Raw genomic sequence first — 26,439 nt, 5'->3', positions numbered from 1 at the left:
TTAACTTTACAAATTCAATGATTTTTAATCTCTTTACGGAGTTGTGCAGTTACCACCACATGCTAATTCTATGACACATTCATCACCCCCAAAAAAGAAATCACATACCCATTAGCAGGTACTTCTCATTCCTCTCCCACCCCAGGTCTAGATAACCATTAATTGATTTTCTGTCTGTATATATTTCCCTATTCTGAACATTTCATATAAAGTGAAATCATACAATACATCAGGTATTTGGTGACTGCCTCTTTCACTTCATAATGCTATCAAGGCTCAGCTATGTTTCAGCATATGTCAGTCCTTCATTCCTTTTTATTACTTAGTAATATTCCATCATATGACATACAGAAGTCCCCCCCTTATCCATGATTTCACTTTCTGCAGTTTCACTTTCTGCAGTTACCTGAGGTCAATGTTGGGCCAAAAATATTAAATGGAAAAATCCCAGAAATAAACAATTCATGTTTTAAATACCTTATATTACAGTATAATGTTATAATTATCCATTATATTATTAGTTATTATTGTTAATCTCTATTGTGCCTAACTTAGAATTAAATTTTTTCAAAGGTATGTATGTATAGTTAAACAGTATATGTAGAGTTTAATACTATTCAGTTTCAGACATCCTCTGGGGGTCTTGGAACATATCTTCCATGGATAAGGCTAAGAGGGAACTACTGTACCACATAGTATATCCATAAACATTTGGGTAGTTTCTATTTCTTTGCTTAAAAAAAAAAAAAAAAAAAAAAAAAAAAAAGCTACTATGAACATTCATGTACAAGTCTTTGTGAGAATGTATGTTTTCATTTTTCTTGCATATATAATATCTAGTAGTGGAACTGTTGGGTCATATGGTAACTCTGTTTAATCTTGTGAGAAATTGTCAAACTATTTTCCAAAGTGGGCACACTTACAATTCTACCAGTAATGTATGCTGTAATTTCTTTACATTCTTGTCAACACTTGTTATTTTCTGTTTTTTTTTTTTTTTTTTAATAGTCAACCTACTGGGTGTGAAGTGGGAATCTCATTGTGGTTTTGATTTGCATTTCCTTAATGACTAATGATACTGAGCATTTTTTCATGTGTTCATTGACTTGTCATATGTCCTCCTTGGAGAAAAGTCTACTTAACCATTTCTCCATTTTTAATTAGAGTACCTTATACATTCTGACTGTAATTCCTTTATCAGACATATAATTCGCAACTAAAACTTCCCTTTTGAAACCATCTCCAGTAAAGTCTACCCTTACCTTGTGACAAGCTGTAAGTCACGTACTTGGATTTTGTTAGACGACTCATTAATTTTCTGTAGTAGCAGAAAGAGAGAAACAATGAGCAACTCTAGTTCAGCTACAGAGTTGCAGAAACATGAGGATTTCCATGTCATGAAGTGGTTTACCTGCTGAAGTTCCTTAATTTCTTGTGAAGTGAAATGTACTCTATGAGGATTCACCAGCTCAATTGCAAAGGGCCTTCCTGGCAGCACACACCCCGTCATGAAACAGAAACGTGTTGATGGAGTTAACATTTGGGCTAATGCAAGAGGGTTAGGAGGTGTGAAAAACAGGTTGAACACTAGAGGACTGAAAGTTTAGTGACATGACCATATCTGGGGGAGGGAAAGAATGTGTGAAAAGAAGCAAGGGGCTTTTGAGGGGGTGAGGGCTGCTAAACCCCAGCAGAGGCAATATGTGAAAATGACTGCTTTCCCAAAGGTCCACCAACAAGGCTGTGTTAATTACAAAATAAAATTCAAACCACTAATTAAGTTGGTTACACTAGATAATGTTGTCACATGCAGGAATGCCCAAGTATACAAGTTGAAATTCACTCTCCCAATCTAATCCACTAGTGAAATGGAAAAGCTATGATTCCACAAAAGGAAGAGAGTATAGATCTAAGTTTGGGATTAATATTCATCATTTTTCTTGTAATTCAACAAGATAAAATGAAAAAAAAAAGAAGTCTAAGACATCAGAATAATTTTTTAAATGAAGACAATCATTTTGAAAACTACTGGTGCTTCCAAAGCATTTTTATATGGAACAATTAATAAACTTTTGGGGAGAAAAAATCAGGTACCTTCTTTTTAATGCACATAAAATCCCTTATAACCTACAGGTGTAAGGATGGTCTTTGAAGAAAAGATTCCTTCTGAAGACATATATAATATAATTTACAAAGGCTGCTCCATAATCCACAAGGCTTCCCCACTTTGGAGAAACTTTGGGCTCTGCCCACTTTGGTTCTGACTAGGTGACTATGATAAGACTGTTGTCTAGAAAGGCTAATCATCAGAAAGTTACTTTTAATAGGTGGTGCTGATGCAATCTTACCATTTCCTAATGTTCTCACATCTACATCTTCTCTTCCAGAGGATGAGAAATTAAAACCTTTGGAAAGAATACCAAGAAAAAAAAAAAATCAGAGACATAATAACCCTGAGACATTCATTTCCAACTTCTACAGAAATCCAATTTAAGTTCCTGAACAATGTACTGGACAGTTATCATCTTACCTCTAATCCCAATCTCTACTGAAAATAGTAATGATGATAACAAGCATCACCCATTGTGCATATATCATTTATTAAATGATAGGCACTAGGGTAAAAATCATGCATTATATTTAATCCTTATAACTTTATGAAGTAAGCAGTATATAAATAAGAAGAATATCATACTTTAAAAATTTAGGTAATTTCCCCAAGTCACACAATTCAATTGTAGAACTCTGTGTTTCTGATGTCAAAACCCATGGGAAAGGAAACACAGAGTACTATGTATGTGAAGGAAGGCCCCACCACCTTCCTGCCACCAGTTTATGGTAAAAATTCTATCTTCTTTTTTACTTTCCTTAAAATAAATATATTTATTTAAGAATTAAACTCTAAGAAAGAGGTGGCAGGGGGAGATTTGACTCTTAAAAAAATACATTACGTTATGAAACCTAGGTTGAAGTCATGATAAAACTAGCATACATTCTAAGATTAAATGGATATTTGTAGACTAAAAGCCAAAAATTACTGGATAGGGAAATGGCTTCTTTTTAGATACAGAACTGATAAATGATTTCATCACCATTGTGGCAGCAAATACTACCACTGAGCAGGCATTATTCTAAATGCTTTATATATGTTAACACTGTCATTATCATCATTTTACTTATGAGGAAGGTGAGACAGACATGATGCCTAAAGTCCTAACATTCTAAGAACTGCAGGTCCATTGGCAGGGTCAAGTATGAACCAGGCAATATGGCACCACAGTCTCTTAACCACCCAACAATACCGCATCACCAAAGACAGCCAGAGGAGCTCAGGCTTGTACTCAGGGGGACAGACAGGATCAGTCATCTTTAACCAAGGACTGGGAAAGACTGGGATGTTTAGGGAACCCTGATTAGTTATTAGAGTGGTAAAGTTTAAAGTCTCTGAACATAGAGGTTAAAGGCTAGGAGAACTTGGATTCATGCTTTGATTTATTCATTTAGTAAACAAATAGCTACAGAGTGTCTACAATGTGCAAGGCATTGTGCTTGATGTTACAGAGATAAAGGCAAATAAGAAAAAGTTCCAGTTACTGTTGGTGGAGGGATATGTACTATATTATGGAAGAGTAGGCATGGGACAGGATAAGCACAGGAACATTCCTATACTAAAAGCACAGTTCTAATACATGTTATGAGAGTTTGTATTTATTCCTCAATATTCCAGTCACTTTGGAAAGCACAAGATGAGGAAGAACAAGACTTCTGGGAAGAACAGATGGGGAAAGTAAGATGGGAAGGAGAATTTTATTCCCCCCCCCCTTTTTTTTGGTTCTTTTTAGCTATACATAGCAATGAGATTCATTGTGACATAATTATAAAAGCATGAAATATAATTTGTTCTAATTCAGTCCTCAGTACTTCCTCTTTCCCACCCCTTCAAACCTGTCCCCCATTCCCTTCCCTCTACTCTACTGATCTTTCTGCTATTTACTTATAGTTTTTTTTTTTTTTTTAATTAGTCTTGTGAATACACATGATGGTAACTTCACTGTGGTATACTCACACATATGTACATAGGGAAGTCAGATCAGATTTATTCTACTGTCTTTCCCTATTCTATCCCACTTCCCTTCCCTTCATCCCACTTTGTTTACTCCAATGATCTTTCTTCTATTCTTTTTCTTTTATCCTCCCCCTTAATCTGGATTAGCTTCCACATATCAGAGAAAACATTATACCTTTGATTTTTTGGGACTGGTTTATTTCACTAAGCATGATAGTTTTCAGTTCCATCCATTTACCAACAAATGCCATAAAGTCATTCTTCTTTATGGCTGAGTTACACTCCATTATGCATATATAACAGAATTTCTTTATTATCTGTTGATGGGCACCTGGTTGGCTCCATAGCTTGGCTATTGTGAATTGTGCTGCTATAAACACTGATGTGGCTGTATCACTGTAGTAAGCTGATTTTAAATCCTTTGGATATATACTGAGGAGTGGGATAGCTGGGTCCTATGTGGGTTCCATTCCTACTTCTTTGAGGAATCTCCATACTGCTTTACAGTGATTGCACTAATTTGCAGTCCCACCAACAATGTATGAGTGTACCTTTTCCCCCACATTCTCACCAATATTTATTGTTACTTGTATTCTTGGTAGTTGCCATTCTGACTAGAATGAGATAAAATCTCAGTATAGTTTTAATTTGCATTTCTTTAATGCAAATTAAAGATGTTGAACATTTATTCATATATCTGTTGAACACACCGTACTTTTCCTTTTGAGAAGTTTCTCCTTAGTTCCTTTCCCATTTATTGATTGGGCTATTTGGTTTTGGTGTTAAAGTTTTTTGAGTTTTTTATATATACTGGATATTAATGCTCTGAGGAGCAGGTGGCAAACATTTTTTCCAATTCTGTAGGCTCTCTCTTAATGCTTGTTTCCTTTGCTGTGAAGAAACTTTTTAACGTGATGCCATTCCACTTACTGATTTTTTATTTTACTTCTTGCACTTTAAGAGTTTTATTAAAGAGGTTAGTTCCCGAGCCGACATGTCGGACTGTTGGGCCTACATTTTCTCCTAGCAGGTGCAAGGTTTCTGGTCTAATTCCTAAGTCTCTGATCCACTTTAAGTAAACTTCTGTGCAGGGTGAGAGATAGGGTCTAGTTTCATTCTTCTACATAATCAGTTTGCCCAGTGCCATTTGTTTAAAAGACTGTCTTTTCTCCAACATATGTTTTTGGCACCTTTGTCAAGTATCAGATAACTATATTGATGTGGGTTTGTCTCTGTGTCTTCTATTTCATTGGTCTTCATGCCTTTTTTGCTGTCAGTACTATGCTGTTTTTGTTACTACAGCTCTGCAGCATAATTCGAGTATTATGATACCTCCTGCTTCACTTTTCTCACTAAGGATTGCTTTGGCTATTGTGAGTCTCTTATTTCTCCAAATGAATTTTATAATTGCCTTTTCTAGTTCTGTGAAGAATGTCACTGGAATTTTAATGAGAACTGCATTGAATCTGTATAGCACTTTTGGTAGTATGACCATTTTTGACAATATTAATTCTACCTATCCAAGAACATGGGAGGTCTTTCCATCTTCTAAGGTCTTAAATTTCTTTCTTTAGTGTTCTACAGTTTTTACTGTAGAGGTCCTTTACCTCTTTTGTTAGATTAATTCCCAGGTTTTTGTTTTTGTTTTTTGAGGCTACTGTGAATGGGATAGTTTTCCTAATTTCTTTTTCAGAAGATTCATCTTTGGAGTGAAGGAACATGACTGATTATTGAGTGTTGATCTTGTATCCTGCTACTTTGTTGAATTAATTTATTAGCTCTAGAAATCTGGTGGAGTTTTTCAGGTCTTCTAAATATAGAATCATGCCATCAGTAAAGAGATAACTTGAGTTCTTCTTTTCTTATTTATATCCCTTTAATTTCCTTCTCTTGCCTGATTACTCTGGCTTCAGTTTCAAGGACTATGTTGAATAGGAGTAGTGAAAGTGGGCACCCTTGACTTGTTGCTGTTTTTAGAGGAAATGCTTTCAGTTTTTCTCCAGAGTAACAGTGGCTGGGTTTGTCATATATAGCCTTTACAATGTTGAGGTAAGTTTCTTTTAGCCCTAGTTTTTACAGTGTTTTAAACATGAATGGGTGCTGTACTTTGTCAAATGCTTTTTTTGTATCTCTTGAGATAATAATGTGATTCTTGTACTTAAGTCTATTTATGTGGTGAATTAGATTTATTGATTTCTCTATGTTGAACAAACCCTGCATTTGAAACCTACTTTGTCATGGTACACTATCTCTTTAACGTGTTTTTGTAGGCGTTTTGCCAATATTTTATTGAGAATCTTTACATTTATGTTTATCAAGGATATTGGTCTGAAGTTTTCTTTCTTTGACATGCCCTTGTCTAATTTTGGTAATGGAGTGTGATACTAGTTTCCTAGAGTGAGTTTGGCAGTGTTCCCTCCTTTTCTATTTCACAGAATAATTTGAGGAGGATTGGTATTAGTTCTTCTTCAACAGTCTGGTAGAACTTGGCTGAGAATCCATCTGTTCCTGGGCTTTTCTTTGTTGGAAAGTTTCTGATAACTACTTCAATTTCATTACATGAAATTAATCTGTATCGATTTGGGTAGTTCATACATCTCTAGGAACTTGTCAAGATTGTCAAGATTTTCTAGCTTATTGGAGTATAAATTTTCAAAATACTTTCTGGTGATCCTCTGTATTTCAGTAGCATCTGTGGCAATATTTCCTTTTTCATCTTGGATTTTGATAATTTGAGTTTTTCCCTCTGTGTTTTGGTTAGTTTGGCTAAGGGTTTATTAATTTTGTTTAAACTTTCAAAAAACCAACTGTTTCATTGATCTTTTTTATTTTTTAATGTCAATTTCATTGATTTCAGCTCTGATTTTAATTATTTCCTGTCTTCTATTGATTTGGATGCTGGTTTATACTTCTTTTTCTGAGGCTTTGATATGTAATGTTAGATTATTTATCTGGTATCTTTCTATTGTTTTAATGTATGAGTTCAATGCTATAAACTTTCTTTTAGAACTGCCTTCATACTGTCCCAGAGATTTTGATATGTTGAATCACCATTCTCATTTACTTCTAAGAATTTTTTTGTGTGTGATTTTTTTCTGCTATCTATTCATCATTCAAAAGTATATTATTTAACCACTAAGTGTTAAGAGTGGTTTCTGTTTTTTATCTTATTGTTGATTGCTAATTCCATTCCATTATGATCTGATAGAATGCAAGGTATTAGCTCTATATTTTTATATTTTGTATTTGCTAAGGTCATATTTTAGGTTACATTTAGAAATGTTCCAAGTGCTGCTAAGAAGAAAGAGAATTCAGTTGATGGGTGAAATATTCTATAGATGTCTGTTAGGTCCATATTATTAATTGCATTTTTTAGTTCTATAGAATTTTAGTTTTTGTTTGGATGATATATCTAAAAGTGAGAAGGGTGTGTTAAAATCACCCAGTATTATTGTATTATGGTCTATTTGATTCTTCAAATTAAGAAGAGTTTGTATATATTATTCCAAGCCCTCCTGACTTTTAGTGTCTGGGTTGAAAAATCGGTTGAAATCTTCTGGATTGGTTTACCTCTAAATGTGATCAGTCATTTTTCTCTTGCAGCATTAAAATTCTATCCTTATTTTGTGTTAGGCATTTTCATTATACTGTGTCTTGGAATGAATCTATTGTGATTTTGTATATTTGGAGTCCTATATGCCTCTTGTATTTGAATTTCCACCTTATTCTTAAGATTTGGAAAATTTTCTGATATTGAAAAGATTATACATTTCTTTTACTTATATTTTAGAGCTTTCATCTATCCCAATGAATCTTAAATTTGACCTTGTAATGTTATCCCAGATTTCTTAAATATTTTCATGGTCTCTTAATATCTTTTCTTTATGGATCCTAAAATATGATCTTAGCAAATAAAAAATATAAAAATATAGAGCTAATACCTTGCATTCAAATTATATGCTTTGTCTGAAAATCTATCTTCAAAGTAGTCTAATCAATTGGTGATACTTTCCATAGAATTTTTAATTTGGTTTATTGATTCTTTTATTTCCAGGATTTCCATTTGGTTCTTTTCCAGAATCTTTTCTCTTTATTGAAATTATCAATCCCATCCTGTATTTGCTCTCTTATTTCACATTCTTTTAGCTCACAGAACACTTTAACTATGAATTTTCTACCTTCCTTCTCTGACATGTCATCCACTGTGGTATCAATGAAGTCAGTTGCTAAAGCATTATGGGCTGTTTGGGATGGTTTGTTCCCTTGCTTTTTCATATTATTTGTATGTCTACCCATCTATCAGTATAGTTCTTTTTCTTTTAAGTAGAGGACTACTTTGTGAGTTTCTTTCTCTTAAAGGCCCATTTGCTGGCTTTCAGGGTACCTGGTGTTCTCCCTACAGATCTTCCAGTACTTGAATGGCAAGTAACCTGGGCTTCCTGAAAACAGGAGAGGAAGACAAGAGATTCAGGACTATACACCATTTTGATAAGCATTTTCTCTCAGGAAAGATTTTTTTTTTTTAATTTTTTTTTAATTGTAGATAGAAACAATATTTTTTATTTATTTATTTTTATGTGGAGCTGAGGATGGAACCCAGAGCCTCACATGAGTGAGGCAAGCACTGAGCCACAATCCCAGCCAGTCAGTAAAGAGTTTATATGTAAAGTTTCTATGAAAATTTTAGAAAAAGGAAAGCTAATGGTGTGCTTCTTCCCAGCTATTCAGGAGGTAGAGGCAAGAGGATCCACTGAACCCAGGAGTTAAAGGCCAGCCTAGGCAACACAGGGAGACCCTGTGTTTAAAAAAGAAGAAAGAAAACAGAAGGAAAAAGCTTTAAAAGTCCCATGAAAACAACAATGAAGATTACCCTCCTTTCTGGGATGTTTAGCTATAAAGAAAGTAAGACTTTGCCCTTCCCTTCCCTTTAAAAAATACTTTAGCAAGCCATAGCCAACACCTTTTGAAAATAGGCTCTGTGCTATTGTATGTGCCATGTAGCACCTGGTGAAGTAGATTTCTCTTACCCACAGTGCCCACAGCTCTGCGTCCATCCTGCAGCTCTTTTGATAAGGCCTAGCTATCAAAGGCAGGTCTACAATTCAAGTTGCTAGTGAGGCTCAGAAGTTTAGGTGACCTGTGCTTTGCTAACATCTGAGGACAGGTCAAGTAGGCACCCTGAAGAGGCATGAGCTCAGATTTTCTTCCAGGTGAAGAATGAAGGTCAGACAGAGAATAGGATTCCATATACCACTAAGTCCCAAAGAACCCTCCATTCTCTATTTCCACGCCAATGTCAAGTTATTAATTAATCCACAGCAACATCAGAAGCTTTTAGTCAACATTAAGATTTAAGCACTTGTGTTAAGGATGGATAAGCTGTCACTAAATGGAAAATTCAAAATGACATCTAGAAGTTGAAAGATGCAGATTCCCTTGGGTGATTGGTTTGTCTTCTACCTTCCTACCCACATCTCTTATCAGCCATGTCAGGGAACCAAGGGGTTCACAGTGACTGAGTCAGAATTCAAGACTAGCAGGAATGGAAAGAATAAACAGAACTCAGAGATAAGTCCAACAGTTACTGCTAACTCAGACCAGAAATCAGAGATTCATTGGTCATCTCATAAAACTTCCCACAAACCCCCATTGATCAATAAGAAAGACATGTACAACACTAGGCTCTTGAGAAGTCCAGAGAAGCATTAAATCCAGACCAAAGGAGAAGTGTATATATTATATCTTTTAGAAAAATACTTCAAAATTGGGAACTAAGGAAATATCTTTGGACCCTAGACTGGGAGAAACTTGTAGAGACAAACCCTGAAACTTTATTAGTATATAATCAGAAATAACAGCTGACAAACAAGGAAAGGGAGCCACTGCCTTAAGTACTAAAAAATACATACTTAAAACTTAGTTGAGCTTTCAAAATTCACATTATACCTTGCTTTATCCTCCTAATTCTGTGAGTTTTTGAGTCTTCTGCTCAAAGAAAAGAATATTTTTTAAAAAATCAATGGCAAAAATGATCAGGAACTATAAATAGTTCAGTTAATCTGCAATGGCCTTCATACCCAGGGGCACACAGGCAACAAGACTGAAAGACAGGCAGAGACCAGCTGATGAAGGCCTTGGAACATTAAGTAGTTCGAAACTAGACTTTATCTTACAGCTCATCACTGACCAGTCTTCAGCAGGGAGCTGACATGACAAATATTTATTCAATAAGTGAAGTTAATAAATATAGTATTGGGGAAAACTTCTTAGACTCTGAGTCTGAGAGCATGTCAAAATGTATTACTCATTACCTAGGGAATTAGCAAGTAGATAAGAAGACATGCCAGTTTTAAGTGACTGGAGAAATAAGTTTATATATCCCATCTAGGGGAAAGAACTATCATGTGAATAGCTAGAGTGTTCCATATAATACTAGTTTCATTCATAAAGTTGTAAAACTTAGGGGTACAACAAGTAGAATCATCTTTCTAGAATTTTCAGATATGAACCATTAATCAGAAATAACAAGTAATATATCTCAGAAACACAGGTTTAGAAAACTGATGCTATTAATCAGGAATTTCAAAGAAGGTTTTATTCCCTAACAAGGAGCCATTATCACAGAGATTCGGAGGTCTGCTTTTTCTCCTATGGCTCTTAATAAATTTCTTTAACACTCTGAATCTCAATTTGCTTTATTTTCAGTCTGGGGGCAACAGTTCCTGCTTCAAATAGAAAATGACAACAAGTCACCTTCATGAAAAACTGAAGGGGGCAAGCATAGCAGTTTCAGAGTTCTCCAGCAGCCCTCAGGATGACAGAGGTTTCCTTGGGACCTTAGTAGTTAGAACTGAAGATTTCTTGAATCTTTTTACAGAAAGGGAATAAGGTGGTTTTCAAAAGTGTTGGAGACATTTAATGTTAAGCTTTATTTTCACCTCTTCATTACTTGTGTAAATCTTATAAGAAAACCAGTTTGTAAATACTAAAATAAGTAGGCAAAAGCCCATGGCAATACCCTAGAAGTCTTTACTCCTAAGATTTTGGAGAATATTAGATTGCTGTGATACTTTCTTCTCCATTCAGTAAATAATTCTTAAAGACCCTTAAAAAAAAGGAGGAGGCCCAACTGACCTGACAGGCAACAAATTATAAGAGGGATGCAGTTTGAAGTGCTTCACTTTCTTCCTAACAAATCAGAGCTGGAAGGGACAACCATATCTTATCTAGACCATCTGCCTTCCTTCTCAAATCACATTCATCTTAAGGTTTTTCAGAGAGAAAAACAGATATCTGGCTAGTTCCTGATAAAAAGGTCTTCTAATTAGGCTAGGGGCCCCATTCCAAAAAGTGACATCACTCATTGCCTGTAGTTTTTCCTGACATGTAACATGATTTCCTGTGATTGAATCTAACTTGAAATTTTCCTCTTATCTAATCCTAGGTAAAATCACAAGACTTTGTGCTGCCTTTGACCTGACAGACCTGTTGAGACAAGGAAAACATAAGCCTAACAGGATCTGACTCATAATACAAACTCTGGGTACATTAATACTTAAGAAATTTAAACAGCATGCTGCCATAAAGACTTTGTAAAATGGCTTCTGTTGTTCTATTTTCTCAAGGCCTCAACTTCAACCCAATACACATTATAGGTTCAGAAGCCAGACATTTGCCAGTGATAACTCTTAAACAAGTAATGGATGTGGGAGTTGTGTTTTAATTTCCTCATATTCCCCAAAAGAGGCTAAGGCTAAAGCATGCCAAGGTCAGGGCTTAACTGTATTCATTTAAAAGTAGTTCCAACTGTTTTGAGTTTCCCAGAAAGGAGTAGTCATTTTGAGAAACAGGAGCCCTGAACAATCCCTATTCATGAAAAGCCTACAGCCAAAGGGACCAGATAATGACAAGGATAAACAAAATTTAGAAATCTTTTATGCCACCCCCCAAAAAATCTATTGATGAATGACAATGTGTTTAAAATATGAATATCATAACACTTACTCTCTGCTTTGAATACTGTCAGCAGATGATCTGAAATTAATTCTTCCACCGAAGATTCCAGCTTCCTTTCTCCATCAATTATCCAAGGAGTTTGTGGTAGATTCCTGGAGTATTTATTATATCTCCCTGCCAAAGAAATATCAGGTAGCCTCAATGGAACAGTGTGGTAAACACAATAAGATAAAAGAGAAGTAACAACTACTTAATGAGTGCCAATATTCTAGGTGCTACTATGATGCAGATGGCCTATCCTTTAACTAATTCACTTGTTTTCCATGTGCTGGGGAGCCAGCACACAGACAGGAAGAAAATTAAAAAGATTTAAAGTAACAGTAGAATAGATGGTTAAAAACATGGTATGAATGATGTATCAAGGAAGTTTGAAAAGAATGCTCAATATAATTAATAATCTGACTGGCTGATTGAACGAGTTATATAATACTATGGAACACACCAAGGATCATTAAGAAAAGAAAAACTATTGCTTTTACAAGTGATTAATAATAATTTCAATGTAATAGTCACTGGTGATAACATATTTCAAAGACCTCAAATACAGGAAATTCTGAAATTTTTCTAAGTTAAAATAAAAAACAAAACACCCCAACACACTATGACTCAGTTTTATGAATAAAGCTATATACACTAAGGGAGGTAATTTTTATTGCCCTAGGGCATCCAAGGCTAAAAGCAATTTCATTTCAACTATTACTATGAAGGAGCTATAACTAACTGATTTTCTCTTTTTCTCTCATTCTTTCTTCTTCTTTTTTTTTTTTTCATGGTACTGGAGATTGAACCCAGGGGTGTTCTAACGCTGAGCTACATCCATAGTCCTATTTATTTATTTATTTATCTATGGTACTGGGGATTGAACTCAGGGGCACTTGACTCAAAATATTTTTTATTTTGAGACAGGATCTTGCTAAGTTTCATACTGGCCTTGAATTTGTGATCTTCCTACCTAATCCTCCTGAGAACCTGGGATAATAGGTGTGCACCAATGTGTCTGACTAAAGCAGTTATAACTTTCAAAATAAAACTGTCTGCTATATAATCACTTGGGAAAGTCAATATAACAATTTTTTTTTTTTTTCAGGTGAAGGCCAAGTGTTTGGTCTTTTGGGACATAATAAAATCATTTTTTAAAGTTTGCTTTCCATGTTATAAAATATCTTCAGTGCTGTAGTCTTTGATCACTTTGGGTCTTCACACCTGTCCATATTTTTACCCATCTATGATGTAAACTACTAAAATCTGGAAAGTTGTCACTTCCATTTGGCATGACATTTTTAAATAACAGATCTAAGAATCTTTTTTTTAACTATATCTCCTAATGATCTTTAGGATAGTCTACAGAACCTAAAAGAAAATTAGATATCGGTGCTACATCTCAAAAAAGTAAACTAACCAGAATGTCATAACAACAATAAAAATAAAACAGAAAAAAAATCAACTGAGTTGTTCAGAAAGGACAACAGAAGGTTGACAGTGTACATATATTCTAGACAAAATATTTTACCAGCCACAAAAACAGCACCATGAGCACATTCAATTTCAAGAACAGTGCAAACAGCCTTTGGTGAGTTTGGAGGACAAGGAAACTGCCTGCAAAACAAAATAAATTTTACAGCTACTATTTCCTAAACATGATATTGAATTACAAAACTAAGATGAATCAGCATTGTCTGAGACGCAAACAGAATCTGAGTTTCTCAAGGACTATACACCTCTCGCTTTTAGTTTTGAAACAATAAAGTTATTTTAGGCCTCTGAAGCAACACTTTTAACACATGAGAGTGGCACTGAGCATATCAGAGCTCTAATGCTACCTTTTATGCTCCCAAATTAATTTTCCCAAATTAATTTCACAGCCTTGAGATTTGAGGAGGAAATCCATATCTATGAAGTAGAAGCCTCTCCAGCCTCTTCAATCATTTTGCTCTCCCTGGTCACTTGCTGCTGGTTTACCTAGATGATAGTTATTTGGGTAAACTGATATGTAGTAAGTGGTCCCACCTGTGAAGAGCACCCCACCTATGGGAAATAAGTTCCAACTGTGGGGAGAGTGCTCGATCACTTTTCCTTTTTCTTACTTCTCATTCCAACTATAACCCTGGGAATTAGATTACAGAGCCAGTGGTGGGGGAAAAAAAGAATATGGCTGACACTGTCCTCTGAGCAAAGAAACTTTAAACCAACTGAGGACAGACAGGAAAGAACAACATATAACTTTATTCTTTATCCATCATCTAGAAATTTGCAAGTTCAAACCTGGAATGTACCTGTAAATAACTAGATATAGATTTAACCCCAAATACATGGCTTGGAAATTTCCTGTGGTATAAAATAAAATTTACTTTCTAAAACTTAATAAAAATATTTTCATTCTGAGAATCAGTAGGGGTATAAAACCCTACTTATATCATTGCTTGAAATTCATTCAAGTATCTTCTAGAAGGATAACCACAATATTTTATTTAGTAAAACAAATGCACTGAGAATTATATGGTTTATTATATTTATTGTATTTTAGCATATTTTAACAATTTATATTTTAGAAGAGGGCATTGATTTCCAAACAGGGAGTTGACTGCCTAAGATTTCAACTGGGGAACAGAGAGTTGACTTAGAATCAAGTTTCCTAACTTTCTAGCTGGTGCAGTTCCCATTACAAATAAGAAAATTCCCCAGTGTTCTCCCTCCTGTGGAGATGGGCCATGCTAAAACATATAGAATTTTTTAAGGAACAGGAATCACTGGGCCTGAGGTCCATCCTCTATTACCCAGATGAAAATATAGGCAAGTCAATTCCTCTTTGGACCTCAGTATCCTCTTCTAAAATATAAAGAAGTTAGACTTGACTTATAATTCAAATATTAACTTAACAAACATTTATTGAACACACTACATGCCTGTTACTGCATCAGGGACTGGGAATATAAGGATGACTGAAATGCAATCCTGGTCCCTGAAATACATCCAGTCTTGTCTTAGAGATAATCTGGAGTATCCCTAACATTCCCTTTAGTCTAAAATTCCACAATACTTCTACTTACTTGCGGAAGTCCTCTTCTTTTATCTTATTCAAAGCTTTCATAACTGCCATTCTAGTGAATACCGACTATGTAGGGTAAATTGGGAAAAAAAAAAAAAAAAAAAAAAAGACATTTTATCACCTAGACAAGAAAACACAGAGTTGAAACTCAGAACATGGTTGGAGAAAATATGTCATTTTACACACTTAAAAGGGAGAAATACTTAACAGTTTCAAGAAAATAAGTAAAACTAAAGCACTCATAATGTCAGTTCTGAAATTGGTACACTTCTACTCTTCTCTTCAATCTGGTGTATGTCTACACTACGAGGTAGACTAACAAAATAGGTGCTCTTTATGGCACTGTCCCACTCCTCTCAAAATGTGGCATTCTTTAAATATAAAAATGATGACATTATAGGAAATGTGCTTCGATTTTTTTTCCCCCAGACCTCAATTCCATTTGTTAACCTCAGGGTGCTGAATGAACATGGTAAAGCTCCAGGTGTGCCATGAAATAAGAAAAGTAAGGAGACACTGCTTTAGACTTAGTCTGCATTTCTAATTATTTCTATACAGGATATTTAACCAGGTTATCAACTTCTTCCCCCAGTTCTAAATAGCCCTATTAGTAGTCAAAGTAAGAGGAAAGACCAACAGGTATCTGTGACAATAAACATATTCTTTTTAACAACCACACAACAAAATAGATATTAGTAAAATTGCAAGAATGCCTAACTATAAAAAACCAGTTAAGTAATGACAGCATGAAAGTTGTCCCAATATCATACCATGCCATACTATCCTGCCATAATATGAACTAAAAGTATATGCAAACTAATTTGTTCATTAACATAAAAATCAGCTAACATTAGACAGCAAAGGGGAGTTTGAATAAAATGCCCTTTTTACAAATGTGGCCTGCAATAGCTCCAAAGGTTCAGTATCCCTAAACAGAAAATCCAAAATCCAGATTAGGAATGTCTAACCAGTAAAGTCTACACAAATATTCCAAGATCCAAAAACTTTCAAAATCTGAAATATTTATAAATCAAGCATTGTTGAATAAGGGACACCCAATCAGTATTAATTCATGACTATCCTAAACAAAATAACTTAGCTTGGATTATATTTTTTAAAAACTAATTTCTGGAAAGTATGTATTAAACAAAAGTTTGGGATATTGCTGATACTTGCCATGGATTTTCCTGATGGTGTGATCTGCTGGATTAAAAACTGAAAGCTGAATTTCCCCAAATGGTTAATAGTAACATCATTGAAATACTGGTTATAAATTTAAGGAACTGGGCTGGGGTCGTAGCTCAGTGGTAGAGCACTTGCCTAGCTTGTGTGAGGCACTGGGTTCAATTCTCAGCACTGCACATAAATAAGTAAATAAAATAAAGGTCTATCAACAACTAATAAAAATATTTTAAAAAATAATAAATTTGGAACAACCCAGATGCAGGCACAAATATGGATATGAATGTGCTATGACTTCATAGATTAAGGTAAAGGTGCTAAGAGTTGAAAAAAAAATGTGGCAAATGAAAATATTTAAAGATTGATTCTTGGCATAAGAGAGATGTCACATTTCTAATGCATATTCATTTTATTATTATCTTCAATATTCAGCTCAAATGAAACTCACTAAAAAATGAATCCTTACCTGTTTGTTTTTGGCTGGTTTGAAACAGTCTGGAAAAATTGCACCTCTGAAATAAATTCAAGTGAATATGAAAGGTTAATTAATTTATTTAGGAGTAGATATAAGTCAAATATATTTCACACAACATGATTGCTAAACTCATGATATCAGGAGCAGGTAAAATTAATCTCTTATATGAGTTACCCTGGTTTGCCTAGATTCTATCTTAAGTCAGAAGGCACATTTTTAATGTACTAAGACATGACTAGTTCTGATATGTTCATTATAGAGAGAAACATTACTACTTTAATGAAAACCAAAAGCATTAACAATTTTACAAAATTTGACACTGTTGTTTATGTGGCAACTTACAGGAAGTGGCAATCCTCAACTGTTTCTGGGTGAGCAAAGACCACACTCACTTCAAACAAGCTCTAAAAATTATAAAGATAGTTTTAAAATGAGCAAAAGGAAACTAACATCTTACAACTTATGAATGGAAATAAAAATTAACTCTCAAAGATTAGCTCAGAAACAGTGACAAGGAAAACTAGAAATAGTACCACTGCTCTCAAATCAGGTTTGTTCACAGGGCAGCTATAGAGGAAACTTTTTTGGTTGCTTTTTATTGATGTTCTTTTTTTAACCTCTAAAACTCAGTCACTAGAGATACTACCAAAAAGGTTTTAAAGTAAAATTTACAACAAATTTGTATGATTTTTTTAGACAAATACATAAATTAGGTATGAAGATGAATGAGAATTCAAGAAACTGGAAGACAGAATAACTAAAGAAACACTTATTAGAATTATTGATTAGAATTATTAATAAGGCAAAAAAACATTTTCTTTGCATCTTTAAAATCTCTGTACAAAGCATATTTTAAGTGCTCAAATTTCTTAATGGTTTTGTTACAAAAGTGACAACTACAAATTATAAAATGATCAAATACAGGATGGTTTTTCACTCCACTCCACAAAAGTGCAACTATTAACAAATTAATGTGTTTCTAGATATATTTGTGAATATAAACATATATATGTACATTTTGAAATATCAAGCATGCTTTTGGAAAATTTCTTAAATCTTTTTTTCATAAACATTTTTGAATTCTAAGTGTCAGACATTTAAGTTGTAGAAAATTTTTCTAAAATTGAAAAAATACTAAATTCTTGTACATGCACACTCTTGTACATAAAACAGCACAATCTTATACTCTATATACTTTACCTCTGTAGAGAATATACAAAATTTCACATTAAAAAGCTATAAATGTTATATACTATGTTACAATTTGTCTTTTCTACTGAGTTGTTTTTATTGAGTTCTGTATGTATTGAGTTCTATATGTACTTAGTTCACTGGATTGATAGTAAGCCTATTAGCTACTCTAGAATCACAATAATGAAGCGCTTATATGGCTCCTTATTCTAATTTACAAAATAAAACTAAAATGAATCACACATTTTCTATTAAAGAAAACTTCACTGGACTGGAGTTGTAGCTCAGTGGTAGAGTACTTACCTCAAATGTGTGAGGGACTGGCTTTGAGCCTCAGCACCACAAAAATAAATAAAATAAAGGTATTGTGTACATCTACACTAAAAAAATTTTTTTAAAAACTTCACTCAGCCTGAATCTATTAAAACATTATTACATCTTTTGTTTTCTATTTTGTGTTCTCACTGATTCAACATGTAAAAGTATTTGTGCTCCAAAACTGAAATTTGAGGTAAAAATATTTTGCATTAATGACTTCTCTTACCTCATTTCATCTTCATACTATTTATGAATTGGTTTTATTTTCTGTTCTCTCAGTATTCAGTTCAAAGGACAGTGAGAATGAATTCTTACTAACAGAAGGATATACAGTGTATAATTTAGGATGGTTTTTTTTAAAAAACTAGCTTTGGAAGATGGTTTTCTTATTTTATCTGAATAGGGTAGTATATCTGATATTCCAGGAATTTACTTCAAGCAAAATGATGCAATAAAGTCATACTATTAAAATCTAATTTAAGATGAGTTAGGATTATGTACTGTTTTCACATACAGAAACATGATGGGCTCTTCTCTGAAATTTAGTATTCCAGAGTGAGGTAAAGTCTTCTTTGAAGTTATTAGGAAGGTGGCAAACAGTTCTCAATTCAAAAGGAGCACCTGACTCAAAATAAACAAAAGAAACTGAATACCAACAAAGTGGGAGAAATTGAGCCCATGCTCATTGTAGTTGAAAAGGTACTGCCTGTATATTTGGAGACAATATTTGACACAGATTAACCAAAATTAAATAGTCTAGAGTTGACTCTACACTTGCTCAGTTACTTATATATTGCTTTGTATCAGTAGCTCTGAATCCTCCCATAAAATGTGAATACATCAAAGGAAAAGATTCATTTCTAACCTTTTAATGTCAGTTAAAGTATACATTACTTGTTATAAGTTTCTTGGATCACAAAGAACTCTTTAGGGAATAAAAACAAAAGAGGAAAAAAAAAGGCTTTACTTCAATGTATGACTATTAGAAATTAACATTTTCATAAGTTTTTACTGAATTATTTAAAGAGAAAATTCCTCTGGTTAATCCAAACCCTGCCATAGAATAAAGTAAAACTAATAAAATTATAGATTGAAATTAACAATGCTGATGACCCCAATACCTTTCCATCAATGGGAACACCCAGTTCCTCTGAAAACAGGGGGTATGTTATCCATTTATAGGCTTCTTTTAACTGAACAATATCATTTCTTCCCAGAGACAGACTCTGTTTTCTGAGAAACAAAAAATGAATTCATCGACATCAAAAACTTTACTTTTTTCTATTAAAGGCAAGTACTTAGATGATTATTTAAAATATCAATTGTGCCTACTATGTGCCAGGCACTATATTACACATTATATAGAAAGAAGAGAATAAAGTGACCCAAAATTCCTTACCTCATGCAGCTATATACTAGTGTAATCAAGGAAACAATTTTTAAAGCTTCATTGACAAAAGTACACTAATCTGTTTTTCTGAGATGGAACTGCCAGATTCTAGGATTTATACATTCTGGAAAAGTGAAAAAGATGATTCTTTACAGCTCATAGCCCTATTTAAAAATACCTGCATCTAGCTGGGCATGGGGATGAACATTTGGAATCCCAGCAACTCCAGAAGTTGAAGCAGGATTCCAAGCTGGAAGCCAGTCTCAGCAATTAAGTGAGGCCCTAAGCGACTTAGCAAGACCCTGTCTCAAAATAAAAATAGGGCTGAGGATGCGGCTTAATAGTAAAACACCCTGAGTTCAATCCCTAGTACTTAAAAAAAAAAAAAAAAAAAAAAAAAAAAAAAAAAACTTGTATCTTTCATGTTACTGAAAATGGGACTTAATTTTGGGAAATCAATGTAAAACTCTATTTTTCTTTACCACTGAAAATATTAAATCCTGAAGTACCGATGTTCTGAAATGCTCATATATGTATTTCCAGATACTTGTCTAAAAAAAAAACTTCATATTCCCCCCAAATCAACTCAGAAGCCAACAGATAGATTTTGGGAAGTCCCTATTATGAGATCTAGATTTAGTTTAAAATTGTGATAGAAAGAAACTAAGGTAAGAGGAAAGAAAATATGGTATTATTACTAAAACTGCTTTATTCTGTTGAGAACAGGCATATTACAAACTAACAAGTCCACATCATTCAAAAAAGTAAAACTTCAAAACAGCCTATGACTGTTTACAGGGCTGTTTTTAACAAGAGATGTTTGGACAAACTTGTGAATCATCCCTTTTAATGTTTAATTTTCAGTAATTAAAAATGAGATTTATATCCATTGCAATATCCATTGTAATTTAATTTTATAAGAACAAAAGACAATACTAACTGCAGGCAGAAAACAAAAAGTAATTTAGCTAATAGTTAAACTGAATTGATCTGGGGGGAAAACAATATAAAGACAACACTGTTCTCTAAAAATACAAATTAAAAAATAATTGATCTACCCATTCTGTATATAGCAGAGATTTTTAACTGGTTACAGAGAATGTTTTCATATGCTTTGGGATTATGGTTTAAACACCCAGATAAGCCCTACATCTGACAAATAATCAAATTATTTCTCTATAGTCAAGGATTTATTCAAATATGAAGCTTTACAAACTGTTTCTAATTCTTTGAATATCAGAAACATTTAGGCATTTTAAAACTATCTTAATACTACATCAACAGTTTAATGGTATTAACATAACTAGCATCATAACTGAAAGTATATAATTAATGTATGTGGATACATTTTTAAGAATACAATTTAAAGAATAAAAAATTGAAACAGAAGAAGAATGGAGACTATTTTAAAAATTATTTAGATTGCAAATTTATTTAGAGTCCAAAGGGTTGCAGTAAAAGTCAATCCTAAAAATGAGTTAAAACATTATATTTAAGAAACTTGTATTTCAAATCTTTCACAATATTTTGAAATACATTTAAAACATCTTAGTCCAGTTAAAAAACTTCAACTACAGGTACTTTTCCCCTTCAGATTAAAAAGTCAAAGGAAAGGGTTAACAGGCAGCTTGAAAACCTTATCTAAATAAAGAGCGAAAACATAATACTTAAGATGCCACATTTTCAATCCTAAAATCTGAACATGACCAATATCTTTTCTAATATAATTTAGGGTAAATGTCTTCACAGAGGTCCTTAGCATGTCTTTTAGAGAGATTTAGTACTCATGAAAGTAAGTGTGGTCCCCATTTAATACTTAGTAACTGCATTTCTGTCAGGAGGATTGCAAGTTTAAGGCCAGCCTGGATAACATGGAGAGAACTGTCTCAAATTTAAAAATTGAAAAGGGACTGGGTATGCAGCTCGGTGGTACAGCCCTAGCCTAGAACATATCAGGCTCTGGGTTCAATCCCCAGGACCGCAAAAACACAAACAAACAAACAAAAAAAAATCATATTCTGATTGGAACACGAGGCTATTTACTTTGCTAACCAAACTTAGTGTGAATGTTCTTGTTTCATTGAAGAAATATTAATGTTTGATTATGTAGTACCACCCCAAGAAAGGAGTGTATTATATATGATATTTAGCACTGAATTACCTTCCTAAAATCCCAAAATTCTAAATCTCCAACACATTTGGCCTCCAAGAATTTCAGAAAAAAGATCATACATTTATGTTTTCTATGTGTTATCAGTGTATAAACTCACTCTAGCTTAACTAGAATTTTACATTTTATCTTTTATGGGCTAGTTTTATAATTTATTTTCTAAGACCAATATAAAAGTTATTATTTTAATTTCCCAAACTAGGCTATATAGTGACTAATGCATATAAAATAAGTATTTACATTCACATTAAATATGCATTACAAAAAATAAACCTACTTTAATAGATTATGCTATGCAGGTAAAAAAAGTGAACAAGGTTGACATCTTAAATTGATACAATAAAAAGTGTTTCTTTGTGCCAATTTCTCTAGTAGCTAGTGACTTCACTCTAAAAAAAGAGTGTCGAAGTAAAAGTACTTTAAGAATCAGCTTGTATTTAAATGGTGGTTAAAAACTCCCTACCTAAATTACTTACCCCATTTCCTGTTTTACCAGCAACCATGCAGCATGCTGTAGGCAATTTAGTCACACCCAGAAAGAAGAGAAAAGGGGAAAAGTTCAGTGAAATTAAGTTCCAATATCATTACTGAAGTGCGTAACTAATTTACTAATCAAACTTCCCTTGTTGGGAGAGGAGTTCAAGTTTAGAAATGTTGCAGTGACCTCAGTCTTGTTTAAAAATAAAAAATGGGGTAAGATTTCTTTGCAATGCTGAGCTGCTGTGGCCTATGAATTCAGGGGTATCCCCCTCCTTCTACATATTTCTATTTCTCATTAAGGAGATATTAGTGATTTTTAACATGGGTAGCTTACATTTTTTCTTAAAATACAATAATATTTCAAGGGAGAAAGCTCAAAGTGACTGAATATAGAACTACAACATAAAACTAAAGGTTCCAGTTTTTTGTTTTTGTTCATTCAATTAAAAAAAAACATTTTAAACTCTAGTTCACAATATTCACACTTATGTGTTCAGGAGTTAAATGTACTAATGTCTGCAACTCACTAACAAATACAACAAGAAAATAAGATGGACTAATGAGTAGATAAATGGATAGTTAGATATATAATGAAGCAAATATAAAAAATAGTAAAAATTGTAGAATTCAATTGGGCCCAGGATGTTTGTTAACAATTCTTTACACTTTTCTATACATTTAAAAATTCTTGTAATAAAACATTAAGAGAAATGTTCTGGGGAGGATTAATAAAAAACTGAAAAAAATGTTAAACGTGACTCGATGGTTAAGCACCCCTGGGTTCAAGCCCTGGTACCAAAAACAAACAAATAAAAAGATAGTATTTTATAAGTGATAGAAAAAAAAAAAATGGTCTCCCAAAGTTCAAATCTGGTTGTCAATGTTGTCTCACCCTTCCTCCAGCCTCATACTTTAAGAGATAAACAAACAACTATTTCTTCATCTATACAGGGTAGATTAATACTTCTTGGCAGGAATATTGTAAGAATTTAATGAAATCATGTATGAAAGTTATCAGATTCCTAGCATGTACTTATTAAGTGGTAACTATTATTATTGTTAAAATGAAAACTCATCTCTAATTTGTAAGTAAAATTCTTTTACCCCTTAAAAGGTTTATAGGATTAGGTCTCATTCCTTCATATCCCCAAATTGCTGTAGATAGTTTTAGAATCTCCCTCATCAATGAAATCTACAGAGAACCATCTGTTTCTTTCTGAAGGTATCTCAGACTCTTCTGTTCTTTTTAGTGACCTTTTTGTCTCTTCTTTTGAGACAAATTTTGTTCTCTACAGTCCCTTTCCAGGTGATGACAAGTGTGCAATGTATCCTGCCATCCTCTGATTATAAAGTAGGGCAGAACTGGGGGTTGCCAAGGGAAACCAGATAACCATGTGTAATGTGAAATTAAATCAAATGTCTTTAGTACCTGAGACTAGCTGAAGGGTTTCTCCTTCCTAATCCTCTGCAGGCTCCCTGCTCACACATGCCAGCAAGTTGGACAGAAATAATCACACAGCAGGGGCTAGAAGGCTGAATCCCAAAGAAGTCAGTACTGCCTAATTATTCAATTTTTACCACATGCTAAAATTGTCCTGGACGTGCTTCTGTTGAAGAAAAAGAAGTACATCTCTCCCTTTCAGGTCACAAAGGTAATCTTAATAAATATTCTATTCCTTAGTCAGTGGGGAAAAAAATCCATTCTCTAGAGTAAGCAATTAAATTCTTCCTCCCCAATAGAACCAAATGGCATTAAAGTTATCAAGTTTAATCAAATTGATACTAGTACATCACTGACTGAAAATTCAGGAACTACACAATTTAATCCTGGAATCCAACAATATTTGAAAATTCTAGGCAAGTCCTAAATGGGGCAGTTGAATAACCATCTGCTAAAGTGCTTGTGTGCTCTGATAAAACATATGCACATACACGCAACAAGAAGGTCTATGCCCGGGAATGGCTCTTGAGTTTAGAGTTCTGTGCTGGAGGTTTACCTAAGCACCAAACAGAGTGGGTGACAGTGAGACCAGGGATTGAGGCTCATTCAAGCACAGGTGGAAGGAAGGAAGGACAGATGGGGGAATATTAAAAATGGCATGTTGGGGATTTATAATTCAGTACAGTTGAAGCTTAGTATATGAACGTGTGTGCAAAATTAAGGGGAAAGGTTCAATGATTAGAGGTGAGACCACGAAGGTCAGAATGTTTTGAGGATCACACTAGGACATGAACCCAAAGACAGAAACCATAACATAAGAAGTGCTATATCTGGGCTGGGTTTGTAGCTATGTGGTGGAGCACCTGCCTAATTTGTAGGAGGCCCTATGTTCAATACCCAGCACCATACACACAAAGCAGTGCCACATGTATGCATATATAAAGTCCCATGGTAGTATAGAGAAGGAATATTTGATTCTTGAATCTTCTAGAATTCATCAAAACATAACATAGCCATTTTCATACCACTGTTTTTCTTACATGGTAGTTTAAGAGGAAAATAAAGTATTACATAAACCAAAGCATTTCTTTTTCATATAAAATATAGGAGAGTCATACATTCCAGAAAAATGAAGAGGATAAGAAGAGTCCACTTTTTCACATTTTTATTACCTATTTGAATCTTATAAACACATCTGAGTCTGTAGTTCCTGATAGAGGGAAACCAACAATTGATCAAAAGGTAAGCTCTGTCCTTTTAAACACTTGCAAGGTAGTTTATCTCTCTAGGCCTTGGTTTCTCAACCATAAGATGAAGGGATTCAATATTTGATTATTTGGGTGGTACTTTATATGTGGTAAGATCTGAGAATAAAGAGATAAAAGGCCAATCTCTGCCTAGGAGTAAACCCATGAACTAAGAGGGAAAAATTATAATAAACACCAATAATATTAGCAATTAATAACATCCATGAAAATAATTAAAATACAGAGTGGTGGGAGTTATGACAGGGATATAGTTGACAGAACATGTAAAGGAGTCTCAGCTCAGTCTTGAAGGAAAAAGAAATAACACCTAATCTGAGCTTAGAATTAACTGAGGAAAGAATATTCCAAATTAAAAAATCCTAAAGTGCAAAGGTTGGAGAATGCTGGGAAGGTTCTGGGGCATAACTACAGAAAGCTAAGGATGTATGGTTGGAGAATGCGAAAAAGGAAGCAGGAATACAGATTACAGAAATATCAAACCCACATTAAGGAGTTTATATTTTACACGTAAAGCATTACGTTGCTTAGATTTTCATCAATGGAGTGGCACAATACTATTTGTCTTCAAGAATGTTCACTTTGGTTGAGAATTAGAGAGTGAGGATGGGAACTAAGAAAAATGAGGACACTTGATAAAGTAAAGCAGTGATTCAAACAAGAAGTAATGCATTGTGGCAATGCAGGCACAGTGGCATGCGTGTAATTCTAGCTACCAGAGAGGCTAAGGCAGGTGAATGGCCTTGAGTCTAGGAATTCAATATCAGCCTTGTCTCAACACAGTGAGATCTCAAATTAAAAATACATGTGTGTGTATATTTTTTATACACACACAAAACATACACATGCATACTGGGGAGGAAGAAGGGTAGGTGACTTTAAGAAGTAATGAGGACACAGACTGGCAAGACTTGGTGATTGGCAGTCATTAGAATTTCTAAATACCAACAATGCTATTCAAACTCTAAAGTCTTTTGACTCTTACACATCTCTTGAATTTCTTTATAACTCTTCTTCCTTCTTGCCACTCAGGGCAATTGCCTAAGATTTCCTTCTTTTCTTCTCCCCCTACTCCAACCTGCTACACAACCTTGAACATCTGCTTCACCAGGGTCAGCTCCTCATATGTGTCTCAGGTATGGTGGCAAAAAGGGGAAGATAAGAAAGGGAAAACATTCTCCTGAGAAGACTCCTCCACCATCATCTACTCACCTCCACCACTTCCCACCTCAATTCCATTCTCTTCTTTTCCCTAAAGTCTCTGACATCACACCTGTGACAAACAACTGTAACCAACTATTCTAGGTGGCTCCTTTGATGAATAAAATTTGTCTTCATGTTTAAAACCCCATTCAAATCATTCATATTATCTTTCCCTGCAAAATTACAAAAAAGAAAG

At 34.0% G+C, this 26,439-nt stretch overlaps 1 protein-coding gene across 6 annotated transcripts in view; it reads right to left on the bottom strand.

The window, feature by feature from the left end:
- Positions 1–26,439, bottom strand: part of Pus10 (pseudouridine synthase 10) — an 88,565-nt gene that overhangs the window by 18,534 nt on the left and 43,592 nt on the right. For 5 of the 6 annotated variants that reach the window (XM_047522278.1, XM_047522279.1, XM_047522277.1 and 2 more), the window contains 10 exons: positions 22,331–22,365; positions 19,416–19,527; positions 17,128–17,189; positions 16,777–16,822; positions 15,130–15,194; positions 13,593–13,678; positions 12,071–12,196; positions 2,349–2,405; positions 1,412–1,488; positions 1,263–1,318 (listed from right to left, as the gene is read on the bottom strand). In XM_047522278.1, the coding sequence (XP_047378234.1) occupies positions 1,263–1,318; positions 1,412–1,488; positions 2,349–2,405; positions 12,071–12,196; positions 13,593–13,678; positions 15,130–15,194; positions 16,777–16,822; positions 17,128–17,189; positions 19,416–19,527; positions 22,331–22,365 (722 nt within the window). The remainder of the gene's footprint in view (positions 1–1,262; positions 1,319–1,411; positions 1,489–2,348; positions 2,406–12,070; positions 12,197–13,592; positions 13,679–15,129; positions 15,195–16,776; positions 16,823–17,127; positions 17,190–19,415; positions 19,528–22,330; positions 22,366–26,439) is intronic. The other variant, XM_047522280.1, reaches the window with a different exon arrangement.

Source organism: Sciurus carolinensis, chromosome 13, assembly GCF_902686445.1.
Source record: "Sciurus carolinensis chromosome 13, mSciCar1.2, whole genome shotgun sequence".
In the NCBI taxonomy this organism is placed as follows: domain Eukaryota; kingdom Metazoa; phylum Chordata; class Mammalia; order Rodentia; family Sciuridae; genus Sciurus; species Sciurus carolinensis.
Note: the sequence above shows the minus strand (reverse complement) of the source record. Positions and strands in the feature narration are given on the sequence as shown.